Genomic DNA, 26,912 nt, shown 5'->3' with positions numbered 1-26,912 from the left:
TATTGATAATTTAGAAGAGTTTTTTTAACCCTTTATCGAACATGTAAAAATCGTTTTTCTGTTCTTTTTGAGTACAGGAAACATACTTTATTCCTTATTTGTTCTAGATTTGAATATGACGACTGTAACACTTTATCATATCACTATAGCAATCACTATAATTTCATTGTTCTTATTATATGGTTAGATATTGCAAGAAACTCTATGGAGTTCTGAAGATGATCAATTGAGGTAAAAATCTTTGATAAATACTTTTGTTTCTCAAAGTTATAGTTCTGGTTAATAGATTTCTGTTTAAAATTCCTATTTGTTATTTTGATTGGTAAAAATTATCTTAAGACAATTCTGAGCTTGTAAAAAGGACTGTAGTCTGTATGTTATCTCTCAATGGGATTGAATCATTTAAATTTTTAAAAATCTGAGGAACAAGAATAAAAGTAAGAAAGAAAGAACCTCCTTTCTGTTAAATACAACGAACCCGATTGCTCAGAGCACATGCCCTGTCAGTCCTACACTAGTTATGCTACTGCCAACGAAATTGTAACAATTGCTATACAGGGAAATAAGTTTTGGAAGTCCAGTGTTATAGAAGTTTATCGCTTGGGGATGGAATCAGCATATTACAAGTGTCTCTAGCCCTTCGTCTGTGGGAAGATAATGACGGGACAGGAATTTCTTTAATTTTAAGAAAAGACAGAAGTCTTTGTGAGCAAAATCGGGACTACAGGGTGATTGGCCAAAATCTGCTTCCACATATCTGAAGCAGATATGAGGAAATTGTCGTAAGCAAGCGAATATAATCGTGGATCAATAGGCCACATGTGAGAATCTCATGCCAATGGATTCAGAACTCCATAGTTTGAGTTCATTTAAAAGCTTTAATATAGACCTAACCTCGTTGTAAGTGGATGAAATGAGGACCACCATTTTTGCATACTTCAACGGCATTAAAGTAAGCGATAGGGAAGTTACAACTGCCGTATACGATGATACACCAACAAAGTATGCGGCTTGCGTCTTTGTTTTTCGTATCTTTTGCAAAGTCATCTTTTCGTGATGTGGACAACTTGCCTTCTGGATGATCCTTGCACATATTTTTATTCATATTTCCATATTCATTGTAAGTGGCTTGATATTTATCAATTCCAATTTATATCGAAACTCACTAACACTGAAACATTCGAAATTTTCAGAATCGCTTACGAATTTATTTAGATAATTATAAATCAGTCAATTTCTTTTTCGACATAACAAATGATAGAGAAATTTTTCGCGATTTGTAGATTTTAATTTAAAAGTATTATATTTTATATCTTTATCTTTGCAACTTCAAATATCATCAAAACACCACAACGGCCACTTTAATGTAGTTTTTCAATGAAATGAAATGAAAGAAAATGTTTCCACTTGTTTAGTTCATACTGAGCGATACGTATATATTGTCACGAAGATTCAAAGAATAGCAGGTCACAAAGTAACACTATATCAAGTTAATAAACTCTAAGTAAATCGTAACATGCAGGCAGTGAACTCATTATACCTTTACAGAATAATCTAGAATTACAAAGTTTTAAAGGCTTCTAGAGCATTAACAAATAAATAACAAGAAATTTAAAGTTCAATCTTTAATGTAATGCGACTTAACATCGATTCCAGCCCCCAACTTTGTGTTTTGAAAGCACATACTTTACCTCTGAGACATGCTGACTATGTGCAGATCTTCTTTTTGCGACATATATATATATATATCAGAATCCAATTAAGACATTTTATAAAGAAACATAATGGCAAAACCTGCAGTTTGCAAATGGTGGGATATTTTTTAACAAAACCTTTTGTATCCTATACAACATTTCGATCTTATATGCCCCCTTTTTATTCATAGGACTTTTTTGCAATAATCACCAAATCTTCAATCAAGTTAGCTTTTACTATTCTTACATTATTAAAGAAACATTTTACTGATCGAAGATGTAGGGGAAAACACTACTATATTTCTGTTTCAGAATGCCAGACTTCTGTATGTATTTTCTGTCAATTTCTCAAGTCACTTTATTCACATATATTTAGTGAAATAATTGATAATTTAAATTCATGTAAAGTGGGAGACAGGCACAGTAATTCTCATTCTTAAAAATGTAATTTTTCTATTCATTTAATTTATTCTTTATTAATTTATCTTTATATAGTAAAAACTCTTCTCAATTTCATCAATTATTATCTATTTTTTATCTCATTCAATATTTTTTTAAAATAGATCTCCAAAATATAACTTTCAATATACAGTCTTAAAAGTAAACTTTTTCACATCAAAGTGTATAATACCTCTTCAGAGGATCAGAAATGTATTCCATTTTTTTGAAAGATTTCATTAAGATAGTAAGAAAGAGTTTGATATGAGAGAAAAATCCATCTGGCTCACAAACTTCATTAGTCGTAAGTAAACTTTCTTGTAAAATTTCTAGCTATTTTGTAATATATATAAGTTTATTGTTAAATTAAATTATATTAAGATATCATTACTTTTTCTATTGACATTTTTAAGTAAACAGCACACACTGTATTAAATAAAAATAAATTAACATAAAGTGATTTTTAAAGCGGTTATTATGAATAAATGCAAACATTTCCAATAATTTAGTTTTTATCTATTTACATAGAAACCCCTTTAATAAAAGGTTATACCATGTTTAAATAAAATACACACATTATATTAGCCAGAAAGGCCTTTTTATTAATCACTTCACACATGTACATATTGAAACATTTATAATTTTACAAAATAGTATGCATTTTTGATTACATTCTTTAATAGTTAATTAAAGTAAATTACATCAATATTATGTAAAATTAAGTTTGAATCGAATTAAGATGTTTCTCAATTAAAAAAAAAAAATGCACAATATTCCTCACACAAAATATCACAGTCTTCATTAAATTAATTTCCTCCATGTAGTTTACAGGCATTTGGAGAACATTTTTTACAGATTAATTTGATGCAAGCTTTATAATTTAAATTGTGATTTACATGTGTACAAATGAATCACAATAAATAATAGAGTGCCCATACATTCTTGCTACTTCCAAACTTTTACAACACCATCCTTAGATCCTGATATAATTAATGGTTGTGTAGTTTGAATAGTAGAAATGGCACTAATTATATCATAATGACCAACAGGTGGTGTTTCTGGATATCGTCGAGGTTGATCTTCTGATGAGGATGATGCTTTCTCATCTTTTGGTCCTTGTTCACAGATGACTACAGTGCCATCTATTAATCGACGACTGCAATGATAAAAATTGGACAGGAAAATTCATTAAAAGGAAAGTATTGTTCTATTTTTTTTAAATGAAACAATAAGAATATTTTAAAATGCTATAAAAAATGTGATTGATCAAAACTACATTTCATTTAAAAAGTGCATGGTAATTAGTTAAAATGCCTAAAAAATACCCAATTAAAACTATTGAGTATTTCGAAAAGTGGCTCTTGCGATTCACAAACTGATACAAATAAACTGATTATGAACACATAGTCAGTAGATTTATCAAGTTCTGCAAAATTGATGTGAATTAGATTCCTGACTGTAAAAAACATCCCTAAAGAATATTTAAAACTAGGAGCATTGGGTATGTAGACGATTTTGGAAAAGGATTGTGAGTTATTGCTGAAATCAAATCTGCTGTTCTAAGTGCAATAGTCATGCATAAAATTTCACCTGAGTAAAGTAGGAAAAAGATAATAATGCCTGCTTGGTTGGAAAAAGAATTAATTCTAACATAGCAACACATTTTTTACAAAGAATTTTATTTGAAATATTAAAGAAAGCATATTTTTGATTATTAAATGTTTCGCTAGTGAAGGAAGTAGAGATTTCTGTAAAAATATAAAAGATTTTCTTCTAAGTCTTGCCTATTTATAATAATTTGCTACTTTTTTTCCTTCTACACAGAGACAATAATATGATGTAACTGAAAGTTTGTTGCAAACTTGCCACAATTATGTATTGAGGTGCAATACATAACAAAGGTAAAAGATTTTATTATATTATTTTTAATATAAAAGATTAATTGTATTTTCAAAATGAATATTAACCAAAATAAAATTATATTACAAAAATACATATGCAATGATATTAAACTGATTATAGCATAAGTTAAGAAAGAAAGAACATGACCTCATAAAATTAGTTTTTAAAAATCTGTCATCCATCCGAGAAAACAATTTTTAATGAAATTCAAGCAATTATTGCCATCCTTATTATGTAAGTATTTGAAAAATTAAAGTTTCGTTATTAATAATTGCAGTCAATTTTCTATAAATATCATTTGTACACTTTTCAGTTTCTCATTTATCTATATGCTACTATATTCAAAGAAACAAAAAGACTGGAAATTTGATGTGGTGAACTGAAATTTTAAATGTATATGCATGACAACTTATATTGAAAATGATGGAATATATTCAAAATACAACAAGAAGTTAATTTTAAAATGGTTTGATGTAAATTTTTAAAAATAATTATCATTTACGGTATTAAAGCACTATTTAAAAAAAAAGACACAGAAAGGTTAATATTTCAACCAGTTTTCATTGTTTAACAAATATTTTCCTAAAGGATTATATTTGAGCCTGTTATAGCAATCTCATCATGCAAGAATTTTGACTAATATATATATATATTACATTACACACCAATAGTAGTTAAATGGTTAAATAATATGGCTCTTCAGATGATGACCTTCATATTTGACTACTCTAATAAATATTCCACAAAAAAAAAAAAAAAAAAAAAAAAGTAGAAAAATGTATTTTATTTGTTTCTACTTCATATAAATGTTACTTACTTGTACGCAGTATTTGTAGCAGGAGTTTGAGCTTCATAAGCTGATCCTACAATAATGTGTGAATTAGAAGGTTTTTCCAAATCCCAGTGTCGGATTCGCATATCAGAACCTGCTGTCAGAAGAGATGAAGCTTGTTCTGGATATGACCAGCACATAGAGTAAACGGAATGTTTTGATTTCTGAAAAAGGGGGGAAAAAACTGAGTCATTATTTTTGAATTATTACAGTAACAGACAAGTCCCTATTAAAGCTATTAAATAACTTTTTCAAAATCTCTGAAAATAATCTAATTCTCGAAGTTAAGAATTATAAACTAATCTCTTTTCATTTCAGAAATCTGGTTTTAGTTTTCTAAACAAGTAATATTATGCATATTTATATATATATAAATAATGTAATGATATTTTTTAATCCAATTTAAATCTTAATTAATCTTTATTACTTTATTCTAAAATTTCCTACGCCATGACTGATGAAATAAGAATCCCAGTGGCTATTCAGGTTTTTCAAAGATTTCATTTCCTAAGTTGACACAGGTGAATGAAATCCCTATCAGAATCTCGTAATAAAAGCACTAAAGCGAAACATTTCTGTCACTTTGCTCTTGTATAAATTATGCCTCCAGTAGTGGAATAAATCGAAGTTAAAATTTCAAAACTTCTTCCTTTTGGGCCACACATCTGTGAAATTATGTTTATATTATATACACTAGATGTAAATTGCTTTCTGCCTCCCATATCCAAGGAGAGCAGTTCCTTACTCCTACTCATTTGCTATCAAAATAAAATGATTTTTCAAAACATATTTCCAAAATAAACTTTACTGTACATTTATCAACCTAATAAATTTATATAAAATGTGATGGTTATTTAGAGAAGAAATATCACACATTGTCAATAGCTGCAAAAGGTAAGTATAAATGTTATAAAGATTTAGGGCAAATGCTTATGGTTGAAATTATCTTACTTTTTATTTTGAGAATTGAAGCAACAATATTTTTATATAATGTCAAAATAGCCAAGATAATGAGTAAAATAGGTAGTAGTCTCTTATAGATAATCATCATGTGGTACTATTGGGGAAGTGCATAGTGAAGAAAACAATTATGGACTTCTGCACTAGATATAAAGAATTTTCAGATAGGCTGGCTCTTGTAGCTTAAAATAGCCATGAAATTTATGTTGTTCAGGAAATAAAATACCACATGACTACTAAACATCTGAACACACATTGTTTACAATCCCATTCGGTATATTTTCAAAACAGAGGTTGATTCTCTAGATGTGATGAATACACTGATACTCTATGGTATTGCAGTATTTAATCTAATTATCCTGTTCTTCAGCAACCACAACTTTTGGGAAACCTATTTTCTGAATTAAATTAAAGATGAGAATAAACCTCATGAACAAAATCATACCTGAGTTTGAGATAATGGAGGGATGTCTTTTTCTGACCACAGAGTCGTCTGTCTACCTTGAGTTTCCAAATCCCACAGAGATACTTCATTATTACCTTGGACTGATGTAAAAACGGACGAATGTTTCTTCGGATGAACTAGCATACTACGAATGCGAGCATCTGGAAAAAGATATTATTTATATTTTCACAGTAAAACTATTAATGATGAATACCATAGTGCATAATTTTTGTTTATCTGCTTTCCCTTTTGTATATAATACATGAATCCTGTTGATACTACTACTACGTTCGGTAGTGGCGAAGTGGTTGGTTGTACACAACATATAACACAATTTTTACATAAATTAAACCTAAATTTTAATAATATATTACATTCTAAGGAAAACAATATATTAATTAATGTAATGTTTGAAAGCAGTTGAACATGGGTAATTCAAACACTTTTATATTAAATTTTATCCATGATCTATCAAATTTCTTATTTATACTTAAATATTAAAAAACCAAAAGTAATGAAAGTTGTTTGTATTTCTGAATTCTTCTTGTTAGATAAAAATACTCTTGTGCCCTCAGTGAATACTGCTTTAAGGCTTTTACTGCTGCAGAATGTTTATATAAATTGATATTTTATTATAAATAAAACAATGCAATTTGTATAAATTATTTACAACATAATTCATAAATTTTATTTCCCACCCTATACAGCTATTGCATTCAAACAACTGTATTAGTTTCTTCAGTAAAATTACCAATTATTAAATATTATAAATACATTTCTATTGAAACATCATATAAAATTTCTCTTTTTATATTGGATAATAAGAGCCCACCTTCATTTATAAAAGGTGCGAGTATTGTTAAGAGAAAGTAACTATATAATATTAATGAGACTAATGCACAATTAAAAAAATATTGCAAAAAATAAAAAAAATATGAAATATTATTTTTTAAAAATTGCATAATTATATTAATAAAATTAATATTTTAATCAGGCAAATAAATTCACTTGAATCTGCCTTTTTTTCAAATACTGAAATGGAAGAATACCAAGGAAGTGTATTTTTTTAATATAAATATCATTTCACATCAAACAAAAAGATGGAAAAAAGCACCTTATATTTATTTTTTAAAGATAAAAATAAATACTGACTGTAATCAGTCAAATAGCTGAATTATATTTTATCGAAATATAAATCCAAATGTACAAATTAGACATACTTGTTGGGTGAGTTATTGTTGTAATGGGGAGCTGAAATCGCAAATCCCAGCAAATCATGTTACCTCTAGCAGTACCAACGACTAGCCAGCAGTGGTGGGGATCAGTGCAAAAGGATGTGATAAGTCCTATAATAATAAAAAACTAAACTCATAACTAATAAAATGTCAATTCTGAAAATAAAATAGTTTTTATATTAATCTGTTTAACAGAAAGAAATATTCATCACGTATCCTTTTATTTATAAATGTTTAGTTTTAAGGTTATTTTACTGTAATATAGTTACTTGGTATGAATTCACTGCAGACAATGAATACGTTTAGAAGAACTTAATATATCGTTAGTTTTTTTTAAAAAAAACTTTTTTCTATATTCTTAACAAACAGACAGCATTTAATACATTTTACAACAGACTTAGATCTGATACTTCAAATTTATTATAATTTAAACTTTCATATATTTTTCAATTAATTAATAAACAGTTATGCAAATAAAAGCTATTAGAAATAATTATTTAAGAAAAAACTAAAATTCAGGATAGAAAACATGCCTTTTTGTGCATCATTTTCCAGTTTCCAAGCTGTTCCAGGTGAACGCAAATCCCAACCAACAATGGATCCAGTAACGGTAGCATATGCCAGAACAGATTGGCTACCTTTATACAAGAAAGAAAAAGAGAAGAACATACATTATTTCACATAGAAAATATTAACACACAAATTGTTTTGCCAATGTCAATATAAAATGAAAATGATGATACAAGCATAATTAAATGATCAATTTAATGCCAATTTTAATGCATTTTACCTGTGTCAAAGTAATCTATATCTACAACCGATACTTCTTCAACTGGATCAAGGTTTCTAGTATGCATAAGGGTAGATTTTATATTGTCATACATTATCCTATAAATAAACATTTATTATTAAACACAAATTAACAAAATGCTCAATTGAAAATTGGTGGAAACAACAATTTTCAGAAAAAAAGTTTCATAATAAAGTTTAATATATTATTTCCCCCCATTAGTGAGACATTACTTGACATAGGATTACTTGATAAATTTCGTTCATTTGGTCATTTAATGTTAGTATCAATGAAAGTTTGAATTTCCATTGAATACTAACAATAAAATCATTTAAATAATTTATAGATTTTTAATTTCAATTTTTATCTTTATTAAAAACCTATTTACATATATTTCTTAAATAAGTATCCACACTTTTCTGTATAGAATATCCATCATTATATAATACTTCAAATTACTTTAAATGGTTGCTCATAGTAATCAATCTTAATATATTACTTTTTATAAAATAAGAATGTTTAAACGGATTATGATGTTCGTCAAAATTGTAAAAAACAGATAAGATAAAAATGTATAAACAGTTATGAGAAAATTTTCTAGCTCTTTTCATAATTCGATTCTCTAGTCCCAGATATTAGTAAAAATGATCACACTAGGTCACTGATTTCTTTTACAAGCTAATTGAACATCTAATGAAGAAGGAATATTTTAAATTATTTTTTGAATACAAATACTCAAGCTAATTTGCTTACTACAAATAACCTTTTAATAATTTACCTAAATACATGGATGTTTCCAGTATCTGAAGCAGCTGCAATTGATTGCATATTTTGGCATACAGTCATGCAAGAAACTGGTCCCTCTAAAAATAAAAATCAGCACAAATAAGCCTTTGAATTGGAAAATGCACACTTTTGTTCTGAAATATTATAAAGATTTTTAAAAGGTGAAAGTTGAAAAAATGACACCATAGGAACAGCATGTGTGGTAAGGATAAATTTCAATTTAATAAAAAAAAAATGTATATGGCATTAATTTTCTTTTGAGCATAAATTATTTTAGTCAGAGATTTGAATGTCTTTAGATAAATTAAACGCAATATCTTGAAAATTCTGTTCTTCAGAATAATAGATAAAGTTGTGTAATACTGCAAAGTCCTATACACAATAAATGAATTTTAAGTAAAAATGTATATTTATAAAATATTTCAAACTGCTCTGATGTATCTGCTAAAGTTTTCCCCTCAGAAATGCATATTTTTAAACAATAAGGAATATAAATTGAAATTGCCCAAACACACCTTTTTTTAACAATGAATTTGCACGTTTATAATTTTGGAAATTATGTCATAAAATCCTTAGAACAATCCTTCAATGGAAACACCAAAGTGTTGTGTTAATCATAGTTTCAATAAAATTTAATGCAACTGAAGTTTCTTATAAATTTTACAATAACAAACAAGATGTTATCAAATGCTTACAATAGTTTTCTTCTGCATATGCACTAAAGTAATCATCAAATTAATCTTGCTGCGTGAAATTAGCATGCAAATTTGTCACAAAGAAACTTAAAATTAATAAGCAGGGCCAGATAAAGCTTGAGCCTTGGGCAATGTGCTATTCAGGGCCATCTTTACCCTCCTAAAACTAGACATTTTTTTCTTGATCCCAATCTAATCTCTATATAAATATTTTCTAAGTAACAAATATTATGAAAGATTGAAATAAAAAAAAATAATCAAGCCTTCAAAAAGTTTTCATCAATAATTAAAAAAATTAATGTAATTCAGTGTAAAAAAAAAGTTTAAAAAAATATTCCATATATTCAAATAAAAACTAAAAAAAATCATGATTAATATTTTGAAACTTGAATGATGCTCGATTTTAATTTGAATATACTCAAACACATGGTCCATTTAAATCATATGGAAACAAATTTTCATTTCCCTGAAAATACAGCAAACTCATGAGCCTTTAGGCAGTTGCTTGCTTTGCCTATTTAATAATCTAGCTCTGCTTATATTTTTAAAAAATATAGAAGGGGAAACAAACAAAATAAAATAAAGACATAAATGAGATAAACCAACATTTGATTAATAAACAACAATAAGACATTTCTACTACTACTTACCTAATCTATTGTAAGATAACCTAGAACGATTGGCAACATTTTTGCCTTCCATTTTCTCACAATCCCATATTTTAACAGTTCCATCATTTGAGCATGTTGCAAATAAAGCAGTTGTAGGTATCACCTGAATCCTTAAAAACAAAATCATTGAAATTAAAAATGGCATTAATATAATGGTGAAGCAAGCAGTGGGAAAAATTCAAACATGAAATTTGATTGCATTGAAAATGTAGAGAATTGTAATTTTTATGAGATAATGCCAGTATAAAATTATCCACTTTTTTAAAATTTATTTTTCTACTGAAAATTATTATCTGTACTATATGTGAATGAATTTAATATGCAAATATGTTGATAATGAGAATAATTATTCATTTAATTATAACTGACAAGTTAAAGAAATCATACGAGTAATTCTTTAATATGTGGGTGTTATTTTACATGAGTGACATATACCAGGATTATAATCATCTTCAGCATGGAAAAAGTATTTTTATTATTATTAAATTTCATTTTCTTGCTAACCTAGCTTCCTCAAAGGATGTCATACTGATTCAAGTTCAGCAGGTAGAAAACTTCTTTAATTATAAACTATACCTATCAAACTTGGAAGGAAATAAAAAAATATCAGTTGAGTATCATGAAGCATATACATTTAAACTTTATCAATGTTCTTTCCATTCATAATGACATAAAAATGGTTAGTTGTTTTTTTAAGTCATGAATTATTTGATGGTAAAAAGAAATCATATTCTGGATGAATTCCATCAATTATAAATTTCACTAATAAAAATAATCAATAAAAATCTCAATTTACTTGTTTACAGCTCCTTTATGTTCATGAAGATGAGCGATGAGATGACCAGAAGGAATTTTGATGTTCTTTTTACTAATAGGTTTATCTTCTTTTAATTGTATTTCACTTGCAATTCTAGCAATCTCATCATTTACCCATTCTTCTTGTTTCTTATGAATTAAAGCATGCAGTTCTTCATTGCAAGGGGCACAATGATCTATAAGTAATACAATTATATGACATTTTGATGAAAAAAACCCAAAATGAACTAATCAAATATAAAACGATATTGCTTGTAATAACTGTTTACCAATACTTATATAAAAATTGAATTCACATATAAAACTCTTATTGTATGAAGTATTTTTAATTGCTATTAAAATAATAATAGAATTAAATGATTTTTTTAAAACTCACTACATATTTCTCTCATAAATTATTTGTCATATTAAAATTTAAAATTTTGTTAAATACAGAAAAATAATAAATATTTAAAACACATTTTAAGTCAATAATTTAAATAGTTAATTCCTCATTAATAACTTTAAAGTATTTAAGTTTACTTTTAAAGTATTTTAAACATTTTGTTATTGTGTTCTGGCAACAGCTCATTATAAGTATTATTGTTCTTCAACAATAATAATTTAAAAAAAAAATCATAGCTTGCAAAAGTTAACCTTTTCCTATTTTTTTCTTAGTGATAGAAGGATTGTTAAAAAGTATGCATTAAAACAAAAGAGAAAGAAAAAACTAGTGCTAGGGTAGTTTAATGTCTCAATGTTGCCCCACAAAGGAGTACTTTGCTGTGCAACATTGAGACTTTTTAATAAATTTCCTTATTACTCCTTAAAATCGTTCGCCCTTTTAAGTTTTTAAAAAAAATAAAAATGAAAGAAAAATTTCACGAATATATTATATATTTTATTAAAAAGGCAAAATTTTGAGTTTTATGACGATGAAAAAATATATTCTCTAGATTAATTTTCTCCAAAACTATTGTGGAGAAGAAAAAAAGGAAAAATTTATTTAATAGTCATTACTGCTGTCAAACACGTTTCATTTGCAAACAAAAGTTTTACTTTTATTAACCTTTGTTTAGTGATTGATTTATGCTGACCATAAAAATCATTATATAACTACTTTAAAATCAATAAAAATATTGTTAGAAGATTATATATATATATATATATATATATATATATTAAAATAAAAGAGAATTAAAAAAAAAACAATTTCAAAATTTTACTGTTACCTAACAATGAAGTACCTATGCATTTCCTTATTTAAAAATCATATACATTAAATTTTTTTAAAAAAAATTAGCAACAATTGAAGAAAAAAATTGAACAGAAATGAAAATGATATCATTTGAAAGTTAAGTTTTAAATTTTAATGTGGCATAAAAAATATTTTCCCAGTGAAATTTCTATTGAAACTACTGCTGAAAAAAGGGGCATAATTTTGGAATATTGAATTAATTTTTTGTAATGTTGAAAACATTCTTTCTCTTGTCTCAAATAATAAATGAGCAAAATTTGATAGAACTTGATTGAGTTATTTAAGAGAAGAATTTACATATATACGCAACAACAATGACATTTCTTTCAAAATTTTTAATTTACAACTTCATAATCTTTACAGGAAAAATATATCTGATTTGTTCCGAAAATTCATCATCATCAATCTTACAGTGAAAAAAGTAAAATTCTATTAAGTTTCATCTTACTCCAATTAAATCACACTGATTATTGTAGCAATTATATATATTATAAAATTTTCTCAAACACATAAAAAAAAGCTATTATACTTTTAGACTATAATATGCCACTATTCAAAGGATTTAAAATAAAATATAATACACTTACTAGGTTTTATGTCTTCAATAACAGAGAGTTGAAGAGGGGAAATTTTACCATCCACAGCTATGATTTCTAAGCTCTCATCTGTACTTTTCCCACTGATAAGTACTTTGGAACTAGAGTTCAAAGAATTATCAGAATTCTGATGGGAAAGCTTTGGCGATGGTGGACCTTTTGGATCACTTGTTGCAAACATATGCTGCCATTCTTCATTCTAAATAAAGTACAAGAAAGGTAAATTCTGACAGAACAGAATTAAAAAAAGAATTTAAGCTTTGAAAATGCCAAATAAACATTCAAATATGAATTAAATTATAAAGTAAATAAATACAAAAGAATATAAAAATTAGCATAATGTGAGTAAATCAGCTTGTATAATCAATCTTTCAATTTGCACCAACTTACAAATTATGCCCTTTTTCCTTCTTTTGAAAATGTATTTGAAATTTTAAAAACAAATAAACTGTCTTAAAAAAAAATAAATATTTATTTTAAAATATTTTTACCATTAGTCATAAGCAATTAAATATAACAGAATAGTTGAAAAAATGGCATTTTCATAAAAATTACAATATTTTCCTGCAATCTTCTTAAGCATAATTAAACCACTTTCATTAATATTTATTCATATAAAGATAACAGAAAAGTTTTTATTTCTGTATTTTTATCAAATAGTTTTTTGCATTTATATACCTTATGTGATATATTGAACAAATTCTATAGGATTTTTTTTGTCACCTGTCTTTTTTTAAATAAAAAATAAATAAAATTATATTATTATTTTATTTTATTAATTATATTATATAAAATTTTTTATAATAATATAAAACTTTTTTTAATATCTTCAAAAGAATTTGAAATTGCCACATTAAAATTTAAAAACTTAAACCTAATAATAAAAATAATAGTATAATAATAATATAGCTATTATAATAATGAGGAAACTATTTAATAATATTTAAAATTATTCAAAATACTTACCATGACTGGTGATTCTACACCAGATTTCTTTTTTGATGCTTTTTTGCTACAGAGGGGAAACAAATACTCATTAACAAATAAATACATGATTATAAGTAAAAAAAAAAAATCTAAATATATTTTAATATTATTAAGATAGATATCTTTACCTTTGGATGGTTTGAAATGGTCTTTCATATTGATTACCAGAATTGATAAGAGAAACATAATGAACTAGAGGAGGATTTGGCAACATATTTAAGTCAATTTCTCCAGTATCTTTTTCTGATGCCGATGCTGACATTTCACTATGAAAAAAAAGTTTTCAGCAAACATGTAAAAATGGTAAAAAAAAAAAAAAAAAGATTGTGATATTTTAAGCATCTGGAAAAATTAATCATTATCAATGCTAAAATAATGAATTACAATAAATTTTATTTTAAGACTCCTTTGGCTCTAAAAGGTTTATTTGATTTATTTAAATAACATGAATAGTATTATGAAAGTAAACATATCTTCTCCATTTTCACTAACTTAGCAGATATATTAACATTCATATTGCCAAAAAAAAAAAAAAAAAAAAAAAAAAAAAAGTTGATCTTCTTAAATTACTAATATCATAAGAAAAGAATATAAATTTTTTCAAAAATAAGCTATAGTAAATACTATTAAAAAATTAACTTTTAATGAAACAGTTTATAAAATTTTAAGAACAATATACAAATGCCTATCTAGTTGAATTTTTAAGAGGTTTCACACACAAATATGATTATAACTAAACAGTAAACATTTTATTTCAATGAAACCTTCTTTTAAACATATGTAAAAATGTAAATACTAGAATTCTTTCATGTTTCACATTATGGAATGATTTTGTTGTACTAAAATCTTCATTAGCAGATAAGTCTTCCCTGTATTTGTTTCATGTTCTTCCTTCATATGGTTCTAGTTAAAGATGTACAGAACATAAGTTTCAACTTGCTTTTCCTGCTGAAAGGAGAATACCAGAATCTGAAACTACAATTATGGTTCTACCCAATTGCAGAGAGATTGTTTGCTTTGTAGACAGACAGTAAAGTTTGAAAAAGATATTTGTGTTTAATCAGAAATAAATAAATTCTCGCATAAATAAATTCATATAACAAAACAAAAGCTCATGGTATTGATTTCTTTGGTCTTTCAAATGCTCAAATCTAAATTACACATGTCTGTAACACTAAAAATTAAGATTTAATAATTAATCTTAAAATTATTACGCTAAAATTACTTTACGCTACAATGCTTCATTTAAGGTTTTCTAATGATAACGAGCTTGCTGAAAAAAATTGCTGTAGACATTCTAAAATGATTTTTTAAAAAGATGGCAAACAGTTTTTTAATGTATTTAATTATAAATTATTAAAATATGTAACAAAATAAAACAACTGTATATATCAAAATTAAGTTAAAATTTATACTCTAAAATTATGCACAATATAGAACCCTGGAATTATGATTAAAATCATTAATTGAAATTACTATGAATTCATGATGAAAAAATTCAGAATCAATATTCTTTACAAGAAAATATGTATACAAGAAATTAAAAATATATATAATCTGTATACATATTATGCATATTAAATATATACAATGATTCTGTAAAACTGAAATACAAGATTTCACTATTAGAAATTCATACAATAATGTTACTAGAAAGTATAATTTTTTTTTAACTCAATACATAAAATAAGTTAAAAATTATAAATGGTCATTAATATTTAGCTAATGAAATTATATGAGCATTCCCAAAAATAGCACAAGCTTGGGGGGGGGGGAGGCAGAATTTTATAAAAAAAATAAAGTGTGCTAAACATAAACGCTGAGAAATAAAATAAACATGATTAATTGGGCAATAAAATAAATCCATATAAAAAAGTGCTTGGGAAAATATTATGTAAAAGAAAATTTATTGATATTGTTATGCTAAAATTCCAATAAGAAAACAATGAAATCTACATTTCTAAATGTGTCATATCTGCATCTTTATTTTATAGAAAAGAATATGATATTTACCTGCATTTTTTTATTTGAACTTTCTGTAAATGATCTTTCAATAACTGAAGGGGGAAAAAAAGAAAATATTATTTTGTCTAATATTAAATGAATACTTCTAGAAAAACAGAATGAAAATAAATTAAGAAAATACATTTATTATTTTTTTATTATTTTCAATTACTCATTATTTCCAAAACTAAAAACAGATATTTATGATTATATTTTTCTTAGAATATAATTTTTATTATGATAAAAATTATTAAAATCAGAAATATAGTTAACTGCTAAAAACAATCAAGCAACTGTGAAATAATTTTTTTTTTTTTTAAATATTGCGTTTTGTTGAATAAGTTGCATGGCTGCAACAAGTTATTTATAACTATAAACTATTTTCATTTAGAAACGTCTAGATTAAGGACTGCAGGAACTTCAAAACTTCTTATAATATTTAAATGACTGAAAAAAAAAATCCTTCTGTTTCTTCAGGAAATTAGATGTAAAAGTATGAAGTTTTCAACAGCTTGTACAACTATTCTGATTTCCTCATTAAATATAAAATTACTTAACACACGAGTTGAGTGAACAACAACAAAACAAAAAAGAATGAAATGATCAAATATTAGTTACAAGAGAAGAATGAAATCCTAACTGTTTACGAGTTTGGCAAAAGAGCAAGCCCTGAAGCAAAGGTAAAAATTTTGTTGATGTATGTATTGCTCCTAAGAAAAGTTAAAATTTTGTTGGTATAGCATATGGATCCCCTCTTAGGAAAAAGCTAATTCAAGACAAAATCATCACAAGTTCATATTTTTTAAAAATGAATCTGTATCCACTGCTATCCAGTACAATATACATGAGTTGTGCAACAAAAAGAGAGCAAATAAACAACTAGAAGATGCAAGCAACAAGTTAATACATATACATATGTACTAGAAATATATATAATTTTTAAAAAAATCTGACGTAGTATAAATTTAAATAAAAGATATTTTATCAGAAAACAATGTAAAAAAATCATATCATAAGAAGAACAAAAGAAATTAAGAAAGGTCAATAAGAACCTATAAATAAGAAGAAAAAATTAATTTCCTTCATTTGTAACTACTATTTATTTACATACAAAATATTTGAATATTAAAAATGGAATGGAAAATTATACAGAGAAAAATTGCACATATAGTTTAACTCAAAAGAATACAGATAGGAGGAGAGAAAAATAAATCCAAAACTGTATTCATTTTATAGGTTGCATGTGTGTGTGTATTTTCTCAAGTGCTTAAAATCAATTAATATCAAAAAAATATTAGAATAGTTTCACTAAAAAAAAATAATTAAATGAAATTACCAATATTTGTTCTTCAACTTCCTCAGTCATACCATCGGATTGCAATCTATTATAAACCTTAAAAAAATTAAAGAAAGAATATCAACAGTTTAATCAAAGCACATTAAAATAGGCTACAATCATTTGCTTTGCTTGCAATCACATAATAGAATAGTTTATAGTTATATAAATCGAAGCAAAAACAATTACCGTTAAAAGACTAGGCTCCATTTCACGATATGAAGGTGGGTGTCCAACCCTGGTAATAGATCGTGAAATTTTCCTATCACTTAAACAATCAAAGAGGCTTCTCAAGCTTGGAAGTTTAACCAAGTAATCATAAATGCATCTAGGAAGGGGACTTTTAAGGGCATACAATAATGCCAGCTGAAAATAATAAATAATATATTTAATATAATATCAATCACATACACATGGAAAAGCAGGCATCTAATAGTCATAATAATTTCACATAAATATTGTCAGCTAATCAAAAAAAAAAAAAAAAGGAAGAAATCACTTTTTTTAAAATACCCATATTTTTAGATAAAAAGCAGTACACTACAGCATTAAATTAACAAATTGTAATAATTTTTGTAAAACTGAAGTACTTTTCATTGCAAATCATGGCAATTCATTAAAAGTTAATTAACCCTTTGAACTGAAATATTGAATTCAGCTCTTCATAAACTGTTTTTAGAAAATTGGAAATGATCAGCTACTCTTTCTGGACATTATTGGGAATTGACTCTTTTTTTAAAAAAAAGTTTTATTCATGATTTTTTTAACTATGGGGGAGGGGCGTCGTTTCTATATGAATCACTCCTTTTAAAACTAAGAAAGTTAAACTGTTTCTCCATGAAAATAAATTACAGTTAAAAGGGGTATAACAAGCTGAATTTGAAACATTTCAAATAGATGACTACTTAGTACAACAAGGTTATTAGAAAACATCAATTTACACAATAGTAACATTAATTGATAATAAGAATTTAAAAAAGATTAACATAATGAGAATCAAAAGGACTTGCCTCACTCTCCACTTGAATTAGATTTTTTCGGTTCCCTGAATTGTTCAAATATGGTAAAAGAAGAGGTATCAGTTTACATTGAACATCTGCAACATTTGATGACCTAGCAACAACAGATATAAAGCCAACAGCAGAATGCCTAATCCATAAATCCTAATAAAAATAATAAGGTTATAAACTCAGATAATATAAAATATTAGTATAGTTTCAGTTAATATATATCACTAATGTTGATTTCAAGAATATTACGAGATTCTTCTTGTTTTATTTGCCCATAACAAGTAGATATTTCCAGTTACAAGTATACACAATTTAAAATTAATGCATTAAATCTTTAATTAATTTCGTAGCAAAATACGTTTAAAACAGTAGCTTTGAAGAGCAAACAATTTTACATTCTTAAATACATATTCTGTCCATAGTTCACAACAAATAATATTTTTAGAATATTACTTACAGGATGTATCAATAAAGGAACTGCTTCAGCCAGAATCTTATTCAATGTCTGTTTTTGCAATAAATTTTCTTTAGCTAAATCTGACAAAGCAGCAAGAGCTTTGCATATAACAAACTCTTCACAATCTGTAAGACCCTGTAAATTAATCACGTTCTTTTAAATTGGTATTTTTAACATATTAAAAGAAAACTTATCAAATATTTGGAATTTATTACCTGTTGCAATAATGGCTCTAAAATGGGACAGCACTGCCAACCAACATATGAAGCTACACCTACTATTGCATCAAAAAAGGCCCTTCTTAAATGCCTGTCTTCCTAAAAGTATTAAAAAAAATCACCGATGCAAAAAATATTAAAACATTTTTTAAAGTAATAAATCCCAAAGTTTTAATTTAAAGTTTCAATATCAACACAATAATTTAATCATTTTTCATTTACATATGTTATAAAATAACAGAGAACCATACCTTATCATTTAAATAAGTAATCATATGTGAAAGCAAAACATCATTGCCTGTAATAAAATAAAATTTAAATTATTAGAAAAATCTTTTTCTTTTCAAAAGAATCTAATGAATAATGAGGTAAATGTAAGGAATCTAATGACATTAATAGCAGTATGATAAATTTTCAACATAGGGCCTAGATTTCTATTTTAAAATATCCTAAAAAAAATTATTTTTACAAATATCAACATTCAAAGTAATGAAAAGTGAAAAAAATCTATTTAATTATGAATGAAAAATATTATTCCAATTGCATAGATGCAAAAGTTCTTTTTCATTTTATTTGTAAAATTTTCATTTAAAAAGGACAGTAATATCCAAAAATATTAATTAAAATTCCAACAAATTTTCCAGACAATCATTCATAATGAAACTGTCAGGACTTAAAATTTGTATACAATAAAAATAATAAAAGCATTCTTATTTGATTTATAATGAAATTGTACGAAGCATTACCATTAATCTGTTTAAAGAAAATTACGATTCAGAAAAGTTAATTGCAAAATATTAATATACAGGAGCTTTTACCTTTTTCACGACCAAAAAATACACACAATCGCCGTATGCCTCTTTCAAGTAGTGTTTGTTTCACAGCATTTTCTGGATCACTTAATAATGTAGTAACACTCTGTTGTACAAGTTCCTGTAATGCTTGCAGTTCATGTTCATATGAAACCTAATAAAAATTTGATATCCAAATTACATTATAAATCATATTTTAAAAATTCGTCTTTAATATTCATACAAAAGTATTAAATTATTGCTCAGTTTCTTTCGGTCAAAAAAAAACCCTGATATTTGCCTTAAATTTAATGGTCATCTTTTAAAAATATGACAGAAAATATTGGAATGATCCAAAGTTTAAACCCAGGGAGAAACAAGATATTTATATGTATTTACTATATTTTAATAATCAATGTGACATTTTTTATATAATTTCCAGTATTCAATTAGATGGAAGAATGCATCAAAATATATGATTATATAACATCTACATCTAATAGCTTATAAAAAAGCAATACAAAATTAAAGATTATAGAAAACAAAAAAGAGCAAATTTCAGGGATTTTAACTTTTTTTAATAATATGGATAAAATTATTAGCTACAGATGTTTAATAATTCATACAACAGACATTTTCAGTCACACATTCTTATTACAAACAGTAAAACAACTGCAATTTGAAATAAAGAAAAATAAATGAGTTTAAAGTTGAATTTATTATTTTTTATGCAATGATTATAAAATTTAGTGAACATATATTTATCTTTTAAATATCTCACCTTGTTATACAAATTTCTTTCCTTTTCATCTAACAAAGCATCACTATCAGGATCTGGTTCCATATCGGAATATGTCATTTCCAAAAATCTATGTGGAACCATGAAGGTACAAGAGATATTATAATATTCAAGATTCACAATATGCAATACAAATCAAAGGATTATTCTGCATATGAAATGATTATAAATATGCAGCAAAAAAAGATCTGCAGAATTTAAGATTTCATAAATCTGTAAATATAATTTCAGGAACAAAAATAATTATATCACACTATAATTTTTTAAAATTTTAAATACTTTATAAGTATGGATTTGAATTTCTGACTATTAAATTTCTACAAATATATTTAAAAAAAGATGTTTACCTCATAGCTATGTCAGCAAGAGAAGCAATATTTTCAGCATAAGCCATTCGTACAATTACAGCTTCATCATGAGCAATATGGGACTGTTGGAAACAAAATAATAGAAATTCATAAACTGCTTGCATATTTAAAAGGTTTACATTTATAAATAATATATTATTTATATATTAAAGTATATTTACAGAAGCATTTAACATGTTAAATTTTGTAATAACTTTATAACATCTGAATAATCTGAATTATAGAGATAAAATTAATTTTTAATTTAAAAATAAGCTGCATGGAAATGAAATATATTTTTATAAAAAAAACTGTAATTCAAAGAGTCTTTACATGAATAATAACTATTATTATGCAGAATAAAAGGACTTACCAAGTTAGGGAGAATGTATTCTGGAAATATATTGCTGTCACTATTAAATAAAAATAAAATGCAATTAAAATTTTAAAAACAAAAGAATGACAAAAAAGGTAGTCTAAGTTTAAATTATATATAAATTAACAATTAAGCAATATTTAAACAAAAAATGAATAATATGATAATTAGTTTACATTTTACAGGTTTTAAACAGAAATATATATATATATATAAAATTTAGTTTAAAGAACATCGTTATAAATATTGAATAATATCATCTATATTTTAACTAATACCTTCCCTTCTTCATAAGGAACAAGAGACTTATTTAAAAGAGTAAATAATTTTTTAATAATTTTTATCAGAATATTCAAAATAAATTATCCATTTCTTATGAAAAGCTTTAAATATTAACATTTTATTTGAAATTTAATAACATATTCTATACGAAAATTGATATTTTTAAATTAAAAGCTGCAAATTTAAAAAAAATATGTAAATAGCATTTATATTATGTAAATACTAAAACTTTAGTACATTCCAATACAAAATACAACAGTATATTTAAAGGAAATTAATTAATTTCTGAAGAAAGCATCAATTTCTGTTGAAGATCAGTTAATTCTACACAAAAATAAGATAGATCTAAACTCAGAATGAAGTAAATTTCCTATAAATAGAGCTCTTCAAGGAATTTTATACTCTGCAGAATCTATTTAATATTCCATTAGAAATTCTAGTTATTTGATTCAATTATCAATTCATAAAGAATAAATTAATGACTGAATTGAAAAACGCAGGTTTTCACAGAACATAAAGAATATTGTAAAAATTAATTGAAAGAAAACCTGATTTTTACAAAATGTAATCACATTTTAAATTAAAACAGTATACCAAATCAAGCACAATAAGCTAGAAAAAAGAAAGAAAGTAATATTCAATACCAGAAAGTAGTTTTTTTCAGTTTCTAATACATGGGACAGCTATTTTCACCACTAATAAGTTTAAGCCAAAAAGATTTAATATGTTTTAAAACTAAACAAGTAATAACAAAAAAAAAAAAAAGACTTGCCTTCGAGAAATACTTTTAATTAGACCTAGACATTCTGTAAGAGTTTGAATTACTGCAACACGGACTTTAGGATATTTGTCTTTGGCTAAGAAGACCTTTATAAATGGAATTAAAAACAAGATAAGAATTTATTTACATCCCAGAGAAGTACAGACTTACACACACACAGAAGTACAGACTTACACAAAAAAAGTATTTACTTTGTATCATTGACATTATTTGTCTAAAAATTTTAAGGATTGTTTAATTGAAGAAAAGGGAAAGATTAAAATAATTCTTTAATTTTAAATAGACTATGAAGGCACTATTTGTTACAAGCATAATAAAGAATAATTATATAGCCACAAACTTTCAATAAAAAACCATTTAGTTTCCTACTGTATATTAAATCCTTATTACAATGTTTACTTTTTATGTACAGTTAGCTGCAGCAAACAACAGACTAGACTCAAAATATTCAACCAATTCATGAGTACAAAAATTTGATTCATTCAACTAGGTGCATTACATGATTCAAATGACAAGAGAACTGAATTAAATGTCATTCTTTATTAGAACATAAAAAGATATAATCAAAATATTTATTATGAATGCAATTTGTTTCAAATGAATAAACAGTACTAGGACTTAATCTATTGATATTTTTTAATAATTTATATTATCAAAGATAATTATAATTTCAATAATTTGAATATTCTGATTGAAATATTTTAAGAAGTTACCAGTTTTTGCATCAACAGAAAATCAAAAAGAAAGTCTACTAAAAAAGCAAAGTTTAATATCTTTATAATGAAGTAATGCACCCGTCTTTAATCCTCATAACAAATGACCAAATGAGAATTTAATAAAAGATTTTAATAAAACAACTGAGAAATTTTAATTATATACTGAAAGAACAAATGTTATAACATGCTGAATTTTGAAGTCAACTCTTATCAGCTCATAAATTTCTTTCTTATAAAACAGAAAATGAAAGACATAAGTTACAAAATAATTTATGAAAAGTATTTAATCCTGTTGAGAACTATTAATTAAGCTGATAATTTTCAGAGGTTTATTTTTTATTTATTTTGAGATATAAGATTTTACATAGTGTAAGATACACAATAAAATCTTAGTAATTTCAATATTTTGCTTCCTAAGTATTTATGTGCAATTAAGTTCCAGTTTTGAGGCCAGATTAGTATGATTTGAAATCCAATACCAAGGAATCATATCTCATAATGGATCCCTAAAAATGTTAAATTTGCAACAGATAAAATATTTTATCATTTGTTAGACAAAGAAATTGGAAATGGGGTGACAGCTCAGGTGTAGTTTTCATTATCTGATCAAAATTGAAATTTACAATTATCATTCCAAAATAACTCTTGTATAGTTTTTAAATATGTTGATCACAAGCCTTCATCATGAATTTATCCTTGCACACTTTTAATCACAAATAAATAAACAAAAAAAAATATGATCAAAACATATGTTTTCTTTAAAAATAGCACTTACAAATTTTATTCCATTTGTAAATTTTAGTGGTATGGAAAAGAAAAACTAAATTTAATTATACGTATAATAGCATGCAATCAACACTTTTATCATAAAACCAATCAAAATAATAAGTATTTTTGAGAGTAAATATTATTACCAAGTATGGAAGTAAGCGATCCAAAATTATTTCAGGGCTCAGGTAGTTTGCCATGGTTCTAAGCACATCTAATGCATTCAGTTTAGCTGAGCAGTGTTTCACAGATCTTAGCAAAGATGTTAATAAAGGAACTATTAAAACCAATCCTTCACTAACAACATTTTCTTTATTATTGGAACATTCATTCACACTAATGGATTTTTCGTAAGAAGTAATAACCTCAATTATCTGGTTTATATCTTTTTTCAATCTAAAAAAGAAAGAATAAATGAATAAAAATTCCTCAACACAAACATTTAAAAAAATGAATTCATTCAAACATTATAAAAGTTTGTCGTGCTAAATCAATTACAAATCATTTATTCGTTGAGAATAATACATAAAGATTGAAATTGTCAATGAAACATTTTCAGTCATCCAAAAAACATAAGATATTCAGTCATTGCCAACTCAAGTCTATAGCCCATGATAGGCAGCAAAATGTATTGAAAGGGATATAATACATAAAATGTACAGATATTGTAAAATATAGTGACAATAAAAAGTACAACAGGAAGAAATTTCATTTATTACAAAAAGTGCTTAAAACTTGAAAATATGTTTCAATGCTATTTTTGTCTGAATTTTTCATAAAAATTGATGAAACTTTTATTGAAGAAACTCTTGTTACTGTAATTTGGTCCCAAATGAGAATATAAACCAATGAAATTTTATTCTAATAAACATTTAAAATAAAAGAGAAAACTAACTATAAACTTTCCATAATCAATTCTATTGCTAAATTTTTTTAGAGCTTCCACAGTATGATAAGCTCAAAGACTTTTATATTTTGAATTATTTGTAATTAACAATATCACAGTTCTTCCCTTTTCTAATTATAGATGACATTCTTGTATTTACAAGATATTCTAGAGGAGAGCCACTAATATTGCTGCCATTTATAACACATAAGTTTAAAAAATTCTATACAACTCTGGTGAAATACAATTTTACTTAAACAATAATTTGTTAGCAACTTAAATGATTCTCAGTTAGCAACTCAGTAATTTGTTGATATCAAAAGTGAATATTGAATCAGTTTGTTCATAAAGGTTATATTTTACAATATATATTTCAAGCATATTCTTCAAAATAAACTTAATTACAAATCTAATGAAATATATTTAGAACGAGTGATATTAATGATTAGTCTAATCAAAAAAAAATTATAAGGAGTTTGAAAGTATTTTTTTTAAGGTAATAACAAAAGTTTAAAGAAAATTTAAACAACAATAATTTTTAAAATAATTAATATATAAAAAATTTAGATATATATTTACATACATATAAATTTTTTCATCAGGTGACATAGCAGGAATTGATACATATTTTTTCATGTAATCATACAAATAAGTGTAGAAGTATTCAGGAAATGCTTTATCATGTTGCAGTTCTAAATATTCTCGAGCAGTCAAACGTGCAGTTGGATCTTTCTGCATCATACTCTGAATGAGTTTCTGGAGGGAGAAAAAGAGAGAATTTCTAATAATAAATATAAATTCAATAAAACAACATATTTTTGCTAAACAATCAATATTAGCAAATTAATTAATACTATATAGATCAACATCTTATAAGAGCATCAAATATTACTAGCTCTTTTTTTTTTTTTAAGAAATATAATTAGGTACTTAACCAAACATATAATAGTTTCTTAAAATATTTGATAACTCAAGAACTTATAAAATAGCAATAGATTCTAAGAAAAAATATTTTAAAAAATAAATAAGATTCATACAAAAAAAAAAAAAAAAAAAAAAATTCTCAAATGGGGGAAGAGGAAGTTTTAAATAAAATCATTGTCAATTGATTCTCAATAAAATCTCAAATCATTTGCTTTAAAATATTGAATAATTTTTATTGTGAAAATAAAAACTCAAATTGACACAGGGGGAGGAGGTATGTGACAAAAGGTTTTGAGCATCAAAACATAATATATTTTTTAAAAAAATTAACCAAAATTTATTTACAAAAATATTTATTACCTAAAATTGGTTTGTAAAAGGCAAATTAAAAATGATGTTTAAAAATTGATTTTTCATTTTATCATAAAAATGTTAGATTCATTTTATCAAAAAATGTCTTCAAATGCTAAATTAGCAAAATTCTTCCACTTCACTGTTTACAGTGAATAGAAATAGATGATATGAATAGTTAAATAGAAATGATTTAAAAAAATAATGTCAAGAAAATGCCATTCTGCAAGATTAACTTGATATGGTCACAAATTTATTACTTAAATTCTTTTCAAAAAAATTTGCATTTCATTTTTTTTAAAAAAAATTCTACAAAATTTAATAAAAAATATTTATTTTTGGTTTAATTTGAAACTAAATGAAAAATGCAGAAATTAGTTAGCTTGTATGATATAATAATTTCATGGATATTCAAATAGAAGAATTTTTATTTTGTATGTGTGTGCGAAAGTATAAAACAGAAAGTTCAGACTTTTCTTTGCAAAATCAATAATACATAGATCATATATTATCCATTTTCAGTCATCAATTTCAATTTTACACCTTTTCATATTATAATATATTAACAAATTAACTAAAAAAAATGGAAGAATTTTCGAGCATTTGTTACAAAGAAAATAGCACATCCATATGTTTACAATTTCATGCAAATAATCAAAAATATTCTACTTAATACTAAATTACTAAAATATTACAATACTTTCTGATTTTTCATGATGTTCTTAGAAATATCTACATCTATCTATGAAGGTACTTTTTGAGTATTTTTTCATTTTGTTGAT

At 25.2% G+C, this 26,912-nt stretch overlaps 1 protein-coding gene across 1 annotated transcript in view; it reads right to left on the bottom strand.

Annotated features, from left to right (window-relative positions):
- Positions 1-2,730: 2,730 nt before the first annotated feature.
- LOC129968865 (phosphoinositide 3-kinase regulatory subunit 4-like) overlaps positions 2,731-26,912 on the bottom strand; it is a 36,913-nt gene continuing 12,731 nt past the window's right edge. Inside the window, exons 10-35 of the mRNA XM_056083174.1 lie at positions 25,439-25,611; positions 24,116-24,365; positions 22,477-22,571; positions 21,420-21,459; positions 21,047-21,129; positions 20,682-20,769; positions 19,928-20,075; positions 19,361-19,407; positions 19,107-19,208; positions 18,892-19,026; positions 18,435-18,587; positions 17,614-17,790; positions 17,425-17,481; positions 16,098-16,141; positions 14,213-14,350; positions 14,064-14,109; positions 13,089-13,296; positions 11,245-11,440; positions 10,428-10,558; positions 9,075-9,159; positions 8,297-8,394; positions 8,040-8,144; positions 7,492-7,617; positions 6,272-6,432; positions 4,852-5,030; positions 2,731-3,288 (exon numbers count right to left, since the gene is read on the bottom strand). Coding sequence (XP_055939149.1) covers positions 3,078-3,288; positions 4,852-5,030; positions 6,272-6,432; positions 7,492-7,617; positions 8,040-8,144; positions 8,297-8,394; positions 9,075-9,159; positions 10,428-10,558; positions 11,245-11,440; positions 13,089-13,296; positions 14,064-14,109; positions 14,213-14,350; positions 16,098-16,141; positions 17,425-17,481; positions 17,614-17,790; positions 18,435-18,587; positions 18,892-19,026; positions 19,107-19,208; positions 19,361-19,407; positions 19,928-20,075; positions 20,682-20,769; positions 21,047-21,129; positions 21,420-21,459; positions 22,477-22,571; positions 24,116-24,365; positions 25,439-25,611 — 3,276 coding nt within the window. The 3' untranslated portion in view covers positions 2,731-3,077. The remainder of the gene's footprint in view (positions 3,289-4,851; positions 5,031-6,271; positions 6,433-7,491; positions 7,618-8,039; positions 8,145-8,296; positions 8,395-9,074; positions 9,160-10,427; positions 10,559-11,244; positions 11,441-13,088; positions 13,297-14,063; positions 14,110-14,212; positions 14,351-16,097; positions 16,142-17,424; positions 17,482-17,613; positions 17,791-18,434; positions 18,588-18,891; positions 19,027-19,106; positions 19,209-19,360; positions 19,408-19,927; positions 20,076-20,681; positions 20,770-21,046; positions 21,130-21,419; positions 21,460-22,476; positions 22,572-24,115; positions 24,366-25,438; positions 25,612-26,912) is intronic.

Source organism: Argiope bruennichi, chromosome 5 (genome assembly GCF_947563725.1).
Source record: "Argiope bruennichi chromosome 5, qqArgBrue1.1, whole genome shotgun sequence".
NCBI classification, from domain to species: domain Eukaryota; kingdom Metazoa; phylum Arthropoda; class Arachnida; order Araneae; family Araneidae; genus Argiope; species Argiope bruennichi.
The sequence above is the reverse complement of the archived record's forward strand: the minus strand, read 5'-3'. Positions and strand labels throughout refer to the sequence as shown.